Source organism: Macrotis lagotis, chromosome 1, assembly GCF_037893015.1.
Source record: "Macrotis lagotis isolate mMagLag1 chromosome 1, bilby.v1.9.chrom.fasta, whole genome shotgun sequence".
NCBI classification, from domain to species: Eukaryota; Metazoa; Chordata; class Mammalia; order Peramelemorphia; family Peramelidae; genus Macrotis; species Macrotis lagotis.
The window spans coordinates 292,121,015-292,133,194 of record NC_133658.1 but is presented as its reverse complement, the minus strand read 5'-3'; the positions used below and the strand labels follow the sequence as shown (position 1 = coordinate 292,133,194).

Sequence of the window (12,180 nt, the reverse complement as noted above, 5' to 3'; positions counted from 1 at the left end):
GTGCCTTGCTTCAGCTGGGGCGGGGTGGTTGGGGGCGAGAGAGGGAGAGACACAGGAGAAATCCTACATGTGTGTGTAATATAGATATGGATGGATGTGTGATGTGTGTGTGTATATATACACATATATATGTATATATCAGTACACCACCAAGTGGCACAGAGCAGTGATAACTAAACTTAGAAAACTTGCCCAAGTTACTGTCAAGGAGGTGAAGATGCATCAATTGACAGAGCAGTCTCCTGCCTCTTTGGAGACAAAACCATTCCTTCCTCTCCTGTTGTTCTCACACAGATCCAATTTTCTCAAAGGGACATTAGGAATCCCAACTAGAGGGATTATCTTGTTGTGACCTTTGGGTGGGATTCATTTTTTTTAAATGACAGTTCCCCCCCCCCCCTTAAAGCCACGATCAGTAAACAATCTTAATCAAACAATACCTCCAATCACCTCTACCCTATACTATGTTTCTTAGCACTGAACTTTGAGAAAGAGGTCAAGTGGGCTTCTCTATTTGGGCTGCTGGAGACGTAAGTCTGGGCCTTTTTTTATTTTAAGGGATGGAAACTTTTGGAGACCTCCTATCCCAGGAGAGGAGGGAGGGGCTCAGGTGAGGAGTGCTGGCTCCAGAAAACTTCTCTCAGATTTGGATCTGTGAGAAGGTTGGAGTAGATGCAAACATCTCCTTCAAATCTAATATTCCAATGTTAGATGCTGGAGGGAAAGGGGGGAAAAGAGAGTGAGAGGGAAGAGGGGAAGCAGGAATAAGGTCCTTATTGGAATCATTACTGCACTTTTTGTGCCCAACACCAGCTTTCCATGAACATATGGTTAGCTCTCAGACACTTAGGTAAGAAGGCTTGGGTGGCCTTTCCCAGGACTTCTACTTCAAACCTATCTTTCCCTTCCCCAAAGTGTCTCTGAAGAAGAAAGCACAGCCATCATATAATTGACTTTTTATTAAGATTATAAATTTAAACAAATAATCTGAACAGTTTTACCCGGTGATATACAATTTCATATGCACAAAGTACAAGGATACAAACAAAGAGGGCAGTGAAGGGAATGTGTGTCAAACTAGCAACTTTTGGGTGAGGACACACAGTGTTGAGTGTGGCCTGTAAGACAGGCTGCCCAAAAACCCACCTTTTTACAACAAAAGGTCTTTAAACTAAACAAAAAAAATATTGATACATATCTGAAGACTACAAGACAGTATTCCTCACAAGACCAAAGGATGCTGGTTTTTATGAAATCCGATTGAAGGCTGAAACCAGAACACTTAAACTTGAATAATAAAACACACACACCACACTTGACCAGAGACTTGGTTAAAAGAAAAAAAAAACAACTCTAAGTCGACTACATTTCCGGGCTTCCCCATGGAGGATGGGAGAGGGTGGATGGGTTACAGATCAAGGTGAAGTGATAAAGTTTCTTCCCTTCTTGAATGAAAATTAAGTCCAAAGAAAAGGCCTTAGTGCTGTGCATGATGGGAAATGTAGTTTAGTTTGCATGCCCTCCTTTAGCCTCCCCCCCCCCCCCCCACAAACAGTGTCCAGCTCATGGAAGGGTCCAAAGATTTCTGGGAAAGAACTAAGGTCAGAGAAGACTGAAGCCCCTCTGCTTGTTTTCCTCCAGAATTACAGTTGTGAAGGAAAAGAGGGAAGGAAGAAAGGTGTACATAGAAAGAAGGGGAAGAAGGATGTTTTAAAAATAGCATGAAAAAGTTGAAAATGTTTTTCTTTTCTGCCTTTCCTTTGACAATGCTAGGGATCCAACTAGTCAGAGGCTGGCCAGGAATGGAAGCATAGGCTAAATGCAAGCCTTCCTCCAGCTATTCCTCTTTCTCTAATTTTTCCTTTTAGAACAAAATTTTTCTGGAGGAGGGGGAAAAATTTAGACCCACCTCTTACCCTTGCAGTGCGGTTCCCTCTCAGCTGATTCTTGAATTCGGTTTAAAGAGCTGACAGCTTTGATGTAAAACGGATCAGACACTAATCCTTCCAGGGACAGGATCAATCTTCCCTGTACCCCCCCCCCCCCCTTAACCTGGGCGCTCTCCTCAACCAGGGTCAACACCAGAACCTAGGCGGCGTTTTTTTTGGCCTCCGAGCAGGGGTTGTAACCCGTCTTTCCCCCCCAAATTTCCTCTTGTAGCCAGCAGCCCTCGCCTCACGTGGCTGCCTCCTCTCCACCGTTCACCATTGCAATCGATACAATTAAAAAGAGAAAGATAAACACAAAGAATATTTAAATAGGCGCTTTTTATCTCTGCAAAAATAAAGTCCAAGATCTTACATTTTTTATTTTACAATTTATAAAACATTAGCTGTCTCCCCTCCTCCCCCACAGCACACCCCGTAACTCCCCAGGCACCCCCTCCCCTCTCTCCCCCATTCCCCCCGGTCTTTTGTCTCCCACCGTTCCCGCACCCCTAACTGTGGCCGGGCACTCTCGACCCCCCCCCCCCGAGCGAGCTCCCCGGGTCCCTAGAAGGCCACGATGGCCCGAGTCCAGGCTCCCAGGCTGGCCAGCGCCTGCTTGCTGCACAACTGCCCGTTCAGAGGCTGCTCCGAGTCCGGCTGCCGGCTCACCAGCCCCGTGAATCCCGAGCCGAAAATCGAGATCAAGTTTGATATGTTGGAAGCGTCCGGGGACGACTCCGGGCAAAAGTCCTCAAAGCGGGCACGCTTGCAAGGGGCGAAGGGGGGCCCGCCCCCGGGGGGGTCGCCCCCCAGGTCCCCGCCCTCCTCCTCTTCCTCCTGTCCCGGGTAGTACTTGCGCTTGGTGCCCGGCAGCGCGGTCGGGGCCGGCAGCGCGGGGCCCAGTCCCGGGGCGCCCTGGCCCCCGCCGCCGCCGCCGCAGCAGGGGCACTGCGCCGAGACGCAGCAGTCTTGGTGCAAGTAGCCGTTCTCCACCGTGGTCACCACGTGAGTGTCTAGGTCCAGGACGGTGGTCTGGCTGCTACAGTGCAGCCCGGGCCCGGCCACCGGCAGCGGGCCGCCGCCGAAGTCCGAGGTGAGCGGGTAGACGCCGCCCGGGGCGCAGCAGCCGCCGCTCCGGTAGAAGCCGGGGGAGCCCGGGGAGGAGGAAGCAGCAGAAGCGGCGGCGGAGGAGGAAGGGGAAGGGGAGGAGGAAGGGTCCCGGGCGCACAGGGCGGGCGGCGGCGGCGGCGGCGGCGCCGGGCTCGGCGGGAGCGCCAGGGTCTCCTCCCGGTGGTGCGCGCCGGGCAGGAGCGCAGCGCACACCGGCTCCAGCAGCTCCGCGGCGCCCCCGCCTCCGCCAGCTCCTCCCGCGGGCGCCCCGGCCGCGCAGCTCCGCTGCTGGGGCAGCGGCGGCGGGTGGTGGAGGTGCAGCTGGTGCAGCTGGTGCAGTTGCTGCCTGGCCCCCGGGTCCCGCTCCTCCGGGTCTCCGGGAAGTTGGAGAGGGCTGAACTCGGCCATCTCGCCCGCCGAGCTCATCATCATGCCGCCGCCGCCCGAGTACGGGTGCTGCTGCCGCCGGTAGAGCTCGGCGTAGCGCTCGCTCAGGTAGAGCTGCCGCGCGTTGCGGAGCACGTAGGAGACCAGGAGGTTCTTGTGCAGCTTAATGCCGCCGCGCTGGGTCCGCGAGCTGTGGATCTTCCGCAGAGAGATGGTGATGAGGCTCTGGGCGTCCAGGGCGCACTCCATGCTCCTCCGGAGGGACTCAGCACCACCAGCCGCCGCCGCCTCCCGCCACCGCCGGGCGCATAGACACGCGCAGCACCGCGCCGCGCGGGCACCGGGAAGGCTTGGCGGGGAGAGCCGGGCGGAGAGCGGGCGATGGGGGCCCCCGGGCGGGACGGGAGGCCGCGTGATGCGGGAGGAGGAGGAGGAAGGAGAGGGAAGAGGAGCCTCCGTTCAGCGGGTGCCCATCGCTCGGAGAGGCGCCGCCACCATCCCCGCCGCGCGCCCCGTCCGAACCCGACCGCGCAAAGCAATGAGCCTTCGCCGGCCCCAGCCCCCGCTATTTATACGGACGCCGGCGCCCCGCCCCCCGCCTGCCGGGCCAACCGGAGCCCCCGGCGCGGTCGGAGTGACAGGGGCCGCCCGCCCCAGACTCGTCCGTCCGTCCAATCAGACCAAGGCGGTTCCTTTGTCCTATTCAAATAACGAACGGACCCGGGGCCGCTGCCGGCGCCGCAGTCAGCGCTGCCTGGAACGTTCTCAGGAGAGAGGGCTGGAGCTGCCGGAGCCCGGACCTGCAGCTGCCCCTGCCCGGGACCGCCGCGACTGCGGGCACCCCCCCACCCCGCACTCCTTCGGTGGCAAAAATAAACAAAGAGACACAAAGCCGCAGTTCTTCCTCCCTTTCCGCCCGCCACACAGCCCTCCGGCTCCCCACGGAGCTGCACCGAGCTCACCTGCGTGGCGGCTCCTCCCCTTCCCCGCCTCTCAGCCTCACCTGCGGCAGGTGTGCGCGCGCGCGCCACCTCCCGCGCTTTCCTAGGGAGCAGCTGCCCTCCCACGGGCACGTGATCGGCCCCCCGCCTGACACCTGCGTGGATAGAAGCTCACACAGGTTCTGCTTTCTCTCGAGGCCCTCTCTCCCAATAGGGAGGCGTGGCTCAAGGCCCTCATCCGGTTCCTTCCCTGACTTCTCCCCCTTATTTCCTCACCCTATGGACCTTCTCTCATGCCAAAAAGCCTGCCCTGCGCCGGACTGCCCCCCATATCTCAGGCGACATCACTTCAAGTCTTTCCAAAGGAGTTTCCTTCTCCCCATCCCTTCCTCTCCATCCCCATGCCTACACAGGCCATCAGCAGTCCCGATCCTTCCCAGTCATTTAGACTCGGGAAGGAAGCATCATTGTCCTTTAACAGGGATCCAAGCGGTCCTGTCAATACAAGAACTGAGAAAACAGGAGAATGACTTTGGTTCAGAATAAGACAACTTGTCTAGAACTGAAAAGAACTCTCATTTGATAGAAAAGGAAACAGGATTAAAAAAGCGGTTCTCTGTGGACCAGAGAGGTGAGCTATCTGGTCTGGTTCACTCTAAGGTCAAATAGGTGGAATAGGAAAGTTTCTCTTTCAGACAGACCTGTGCCATTTTAGGTCACTTAAGAAATAGAGACTACAGAAGTCAAAAGGTTTCTAGTTTGACATTTTAGTCCCCAACTGCTATCACTTTAGAGAGTGACTGAGCCTCTTGACCCCATTTTGCAAATGGGGAAAACTGAGACCCAGAGAGTTTTTAAAATTTTTAAATTTAACTTAATTTTTTGGCTGCCTTTTAAGTTACAAACTGTCTCCCTCCTTTTCCCACCCCACACTATAGAAGGCATACAGACACAGAAACACACATTTCCAAACACCCATATAGATAAAACTGTACCATGCATACTCCTATTTTCTCTAGAGATAGATAACATCTTCCTTCATAAGTTTTTGTAGTTGATTTAAGTATTATAATACTCAGAATAACTTAGTCATTCACAACTATTCTTTGATCACTGTATACTTTATATCACTGTATACAACATTCTCGTGGTGCTGCTTAATTTCACTCTCCATTATTTCATGCAAGTCTTTCCATGTTTTTCTAAAATCATCCTGCTCATCTTTTCTTTTCTTTTTTTAATATTTTTTTTCAACTACAAGCAATGGTAGTTTTTAACCAATCTTTTTTTTGGGGGGGTAAGACTTTTGAGTTTTACTTTTTTTTCCCTTCCTCCCTTCCCTCTTCTCTCTCCCTGACAGAAAGCAATCTGCTATAGGCTCTACATTTATAATCATACTAAACAACAAATCTTTATTGATCATCCTGTGAGAGAAGAAACAAATCCAAATGAAAGAAATGAAACATTAGAGAGAATAAAATGATATAATACATAAGACAACTTTTAAAAATTAAAGATAATAGCTTTGGTTTTCATTTAAACTCCACAGTGCCTTCTCTGGATGTGGATGGTATTTTCCATTGTCTGATTATTGGACTACTGATGAAATGAACAAGTGGATCATGGTTGATCATCACCCCATGTTGATGTTAATGTGTATAATGTTCTTCTGGTTCTGCTCCATTCACTCAACATCAATTCATATAAGTCTTTCCAGAATTTTCTGAAATCCTTTCCCTCATGATCTCTTATAGAACAATAGTGTTCTATCACATACATATACCACAATTCGTTCAGCCATTCCCCAATTGATGGGCATCCTCTCAATTTCCATTTCTTTGCCACTACAAAAAAGAGTTGCTATGAATATTTTTGTACATATGGAATTTTTACCCTTTTTCTTAATTTCTTCAGGATCTAGTACCACCACTGGATCAAAGGATATGTCCATTTTTATTGCCCTTTGGGTACAATTCCAAGTAGGAAGAGATTATTCTTGACAAGAACCAAGTCAGTGAGTATGAATTCAAGAGTGTCCCCCTTCTGAAATATTAGCTTTTCAATACAAACAGGGAATATCCTGAATTTTACCTATAAGGTATAAAGTGAGACAAAAAAAATATTTGGGAAGTCAGTGGTCAGATCCTTTCATTTTCCATATTCCATGTTCTCTACTCTTCCACAGATCAACATAAGGTAAGCATTAATTAAAAGTACAATTTGAATGCTCAAGACTAAATTCTTTTTTTCCCAGAAGCAAGGTATTCCTCAGCAAAGATCTCTGTACTTCTGAACCTTGAACCTAGTTTCTTTTTTTTCTCAATTTTTTAAAAGTTCTGATCCCTTAGTATTTATGCTTCATGACAGTGGAACTTGCTCCTCATTTTGGCTTTTCTACCTTCTTCAACAACTGATTTTCACTAGAAAAAACATTTTCCAGGCTGCCTCAGGAAGTAGCTCTGCTTTTTGGGTCTCACCAATTAGTACACTATCATGAATCCCCACTTTAACCTAGCCTAATAATAACTCAAAAATGGTAAGTGACTTATGAGTGCAGATGAACACAATGCAGATCTGCAGAAGTAGAACTCTAGGGGAAACATAGTGTTTGTATGGGGAGGGGGTTAGAGGGAGGAGAGAAAGGGAAATAGGGGAAGGAGAAAGAGTGGAAAGACCATATCTTTTGTACTTGAGAAAGGGACACTGTGTTATATTGTGCAAGGAGTCATATAATGTCCAAGCTAGAAAGGACCTTAGAATATACAATGTCAGAGCTCAAAGGGAACATAGAATTCAAAATTTTGAATATTAGAGCTGGAAGGTATCCTTTCAGCCTATAACCTAGAATGTTGGTGATGGAAAGGCACTCAGAATGTTGACTATGAGTCCTGGAAGGAACCTTAGAGATGGCCCATACAAACCAGCCCCTTTTAGAGGTAAGGAAACTAAAACAGAGTAACACTGCCTATTGTCATTTGAATCCTAATCTAGTACTCTTTTTACTATAAGATACCTCATATTGTGATACACAGAAATAAAAATATATTTTTCCTTTTATCTGGTGTATATCAGGGTTGAAAAAGTATATTAACCCTCAAAACACTCTTGACAGTGTCAGATAATACTTTTTTTGTAGTTAGTGTGATGGAGGAGCAGAGCAATTTCTTATAAAGATGACTGATATAGTAGAAGTAGCATTGAGGATCAGGAGATTTGGGTTTGAATCCTGCTTCCAACATTTACTAATTGTGGGAACTTGAAAATTACTTTAACTGTCCAAACCTCAATTTCCTCATCAGCAAAATTGAGATTATATACTAGTAATTATTACCTTAACGTGTTAATGTGCAGGAAGTACTCTATAAAACTTAGAATGCCATTTAAATGTAAGTTATTATGAATATTGTTGGGTCCAGGGGACAAAATTCAATTCTGAAGCCCAGAGAATTTATTCAGTTTTATAATCTGAAACATGGTGGAACTATAGTATTTGAAGAAGAACATATCTTCTTTTGTTTGTTTGTTTTTTGTTTTGCAAGGCAATGGGCTTAAGTGACTTGCCCAAGTTCACACAGCTAGGTAATTATTAAGTGTCTGAGGTCAATTTTTGAACTAGGTCCTCCTGACTTCAGGTTTGGTGCCCTATCCACTGTGCCACCTAGCTGCCCCCGAAGAACACATTTTTAAATGAGTCCAAGTAAAGTAGGGACAGAACAAAGACTAGAATGCAAAAAACACTTTGGCTCCAGATTTGGATACTTTCTATTCAATGGACCATGCTATTTTCTTCCTCTTTCCCCCCCCTTTTTTGAAAGAAAATGAGAGCAAATTCTCCACTTTCTATCCTGAAGCTCCTGCAGTTGAGCTAAGTGCTTGATAAAATTCTGAATACATAGTAGGTACTTAATAAATACCTTGTCTAATTGGGTTGAACATCACTACTCTTCCACCTTCATTCTACTCTGATTCTGAAGTACTCCTTGTAGAATTGTTAGGAGACTAATTCTGGCATCACTATTTTGCTTCTTGGAAAGTTCTGACATGCTGCATCTCTATCTTTGAGGTTTATGGAACAGATTGATTTCAGAGCAACAAGTCCATTCTGATTCCTCCCCTTCCCTCTCATCATCTCCCATTCCTGAGGATGTGAGGGATATACAGTGCCCAGATAAATGGAGATGATTAAATGAACATTTACCTGTCAGTCTTTGTTTTGAGCTTGGAATTTGAGCTTGGAAATAAAGGGGAAGTTAGTTTTGACTTTTATAAGAAAACTGCTTGCCCATGCAATATTTTTTTTTAAGTCTTAATTTTTGGGATCCTTGCAGTGAATTGTGGAAAGAATGGGTATAAGAACAATTTTATTTTCTTAGACTTCTAGAATAAAGGAACTTTAGAAATGGAAAAGATCAGATTTTGGAGAGTCTCTAGGTCCAAGAGAGAAGGTACCTTCTAAAGCAAAATGACAGGTTTATTTATTTGAACTTTCTATGAAGATTGAGATTAAGTTTTTTAGAATTACTCATTATCCCTAAAAGGGGAGAGGTTGGGAAGGTAGTACAGTATGTTAGCTGAATTGTTGACTTAGAAACAGGTAGTTCAGTGAGAAGCATGCTGGACCTGGAGTCAGAAAGATCTGAGTTCAAATCCTTATTTACTATCATGTGACCCTAGGCACTTGTTTGCCTTAATCGACTGGAGAAGAAAATTCAAACTAGTGCAGTGTCTTTGCCAAGAAAACCCTGTATGTGTTCACAAAAAGACTGAACAGAAAGAGTAGACTGGAGGAGTTTAAGCTGTACCTTTGAAGGGGGGAGGGTAAGGTTTGGAGAAGAAGGAAAAAAGGGCAGGAGCTGAGATATCATTTAGTCTATTTCTCTTTATTTTCAGATAAAGAATCAGAGGCTGGAGAGGGTAATGGAAAGAGTGACTCATTTAAGAGAAAGAAAGACCTTGGTTCAAATCTCATCTCTCACAGTTATTAGCTGTGAAATACTGAGCAAGTTACTACCTTTCAGTAGCTCAGTTTCCTCAGCTATTAAATGGAGCTAATAACAGTATGAACTGCAACTTCACATAGTCAATGAATAATTGTTGGTTGAATTATTAATGCCCAAAGTGCAAGATAGCTTGTTCCAGAGAGGATCTGGGTGAGTGGTAACCCACTCTAGGTGCTGAGCAGAGCTACCCAAATCAAATTTCCTGATTGACAACAGGAAATTTAAATTATCATTGTGATAGCCTTGTTTTGAAACTCAAATAATATTTTCAATCACTTTACAAATCACTATACAAATGTCAACCTTTATTATTATTATCATCGAGTTGGAGAGAGTGAGACCCAGAGAGTAGGAAATGACCACCCCAAAAACCCACAGTGAGTTGGGGACAGAGCCCAGATGCTTCAGACTCCCAATTTTCTCTAGATTTGGAACTAGAACAGACCTGTCAGTTGCTATCCAGCAGTGCCCTTACTTCTGGTATCCTTACAGAACCTTTTCTGATAACTGAGCAGATGGAAGGATGAAAAATTAGAGGCTTCTTTTATAGCTCTGAGCTCCTTCTGCCTCTTCTACTCCCTACTGGGTCCCCTTGCAATGTGACTGCACCTTTTGACAAAAGAAAGCTCTAGCTCAGGCCCTTTGGAAACTGCTCTATTGACCACAGGGGTCACTGTTGAGGCCTCCTGCTTTTTCTCAGCTGGAGCTCCCCACTTCCACAGGTTTTGATCTTGGGACATAAGCAAAAAACAGAATTATACTGTAATAAGGTAGTAGGTCTGACTGCTGATGGGAATTTGGAAGGAGTATGAGAAGTGTGATTTGGTAGGCCTTGCCCAACATTCAGAGTCGGTAGCATTCCCCAGATCTTCCCTGGTACTACCTGATTCGGACTTTGGGAGTTAATGATTCAACCAACAATTGTCTCTTGAGTGTCAACCGTAGACCTGGATCTTTGACAGGAGTTGTGGGGAATACAGGAGAAGGAGATGTAGAACAGAAGAGAAGGTCACATTTCCTGTGGTTCTCTGGGGTCTGGAAGGACTGCAAAATCCATTTCTTTGTTTTCTTATCCAGCTTCAGGCCCAGAACTCCAGGTAGGGTGATAAAAGAACCTCAAAAAGGCTCCATCTTTGAGGGAGCACCACCCTGCTTTCCCTAAAACCTTGGAATTCACACTTTCTGCTGGCTTCTGCAGTGTATTGTAGATCTTATCCTATATACTTTGTCTTTCCCACTAGATAAAATAATCCAGGACAGTGACCATATCTTGGGCTTCTTTCTTATGTCCCCACAATGCCTAACTCTTAGCCCTGTATATAGTAGAACTGTAGAATGAAGAATGTTAGAGAGTGCGGAGATGTGAAGGGAGGGCTCTGGAAAACCTGATCTCTTAGTTTGTTCTAATGGAAAAAGTCTGGGACTGGGAGTCAAGGAGAATAGAGTTATCACCCAGCTTTACCACTTAATGGTGGGATTTCTTTAATCAAGTTGAATCACATCTCTGGGCACCCATGTCTAATACCTGCTTTGCCTTTTTTTTTTTAATTTTGTTATTTAAGGCAATGGGGTTATGTGACTTGCCCAAGGTCACACAGCTAGGCAATTATCAAGTGTCTGAGGTCCCATCTGAACTCAGGTCCTCTTGACTCCAGGATCAGTGCTCTATTCACTGTACCATCTAGCTGCCCCTAATTTGCTTTTCTAGAAGAGTTGTAGTAAGGATCAAATGGAAACGCCTTGAAAAATTTCATAAATGGATTATTATTAAAGTGAAGAGAGCTGTCCATTTTTATATACATACATACCCATTCATATGGAGAGATGTCTATAGAAATCTATAGATATTTAACTATCTAGCTATCTATCACATCCATCCCTCCATCTTTCTTTCTTTTTCTTTCTTTCTTTCTTTCTTTCTTTCTTTCTTTCTTTCTCTCTTTCTTTTTTCTTTCTTCTCTCTCTCTCTCTCTCTCTCTCTCTCTCTCTCTCTCTCTCTCTCTCTCTCTCTCTCTCATCATTTTACCTAGCTGTCAGCAAAGTCTGGCACCTCCCAGTTGTCCAGCTTGGCAAGAGTTAATCTCTGAAAATATCTGAAGAGTGGGAGGGAGGGAGGGGAGTGGAATTGTGGGTGGGGAGAAAAGGGCATCCATGCTTCCTGGCTAGGAATTGCTATAACTCACTTAAGAGACCTTTGCTCCCAAAGTCGTGGGAGATCAGAGCCTAGGTCTGATAGTTCTAGTGAGCAACCTCCTCCAAAGGGGAATCCTAGTGCTTCTTTTTCAGAGAAAAGACTCCTCCCTCCCTCCCCCGACCCAGTGAAGTAAATAAGTCTTCCCTTCTTACCTCCCCTACTTACCATTTGCTACTTCATTCTCAAACATTCCATCTCATGACAGGCATTCTTTCTGACTGTCCCCATTTAGAAAATGCTCTTCTTCCTCATCTCCTCCTCCTAGCTTCCTTCAAATCCCAACTAAAGTCTCACTTTCTACAGAAAACCTTCTCTAACTCCTCTTAATTCTCCTTCCTTTTCTCAGTAAATTATTTCCTCTTTATCCCTGTATTGTATAGAGCCTGTTTGTATATATTTGTTTACTTATTATCTCCCCATTAGATTGTGAGCTCCATGAGGGCAGGGACTGTCTTTTGCCTCTCTTTGTGTCCCCAATACTTAGCAATTATATATGCAATAAAATAAGTAATTATAAAATGCCTACTGTGTGTGTGGCCACACACACACAGTAGGCATTTTATTAGGCTTATTGAGTGAATCATATTATCTTTCTGTCATGTTGGTCCAAGAGGAGGAGA

The 12,180-nt window shown here is 45.8% G+C and overlaps 1 protein-coding gene across 1 annotated transcript; it reads right to left on the bottom strand.

The window, feature by feature from the left end:
• Positions 1–2,489: 2,489 nt before the first annotated feature.
• IER5L (immediate early response 5 like) lies at positions 2,490–3,944 on the bottom strand. Its single transcript, XM_074227750.1, has one exon. The coding sequence runs from the start codon at positions 3,672–3,674 to the stop codon at positions 2,493–2,495; it is 1,182 nt and encodes a 393-aa protein (XP_074083851.1). The 5' UTR covers positions 3,675–3,944; the 3' UTR covers positions 2,490–2,492.
• Between the last annotated feature and the right edge of the window lie 8,236 nt (positions 3,945–12,180).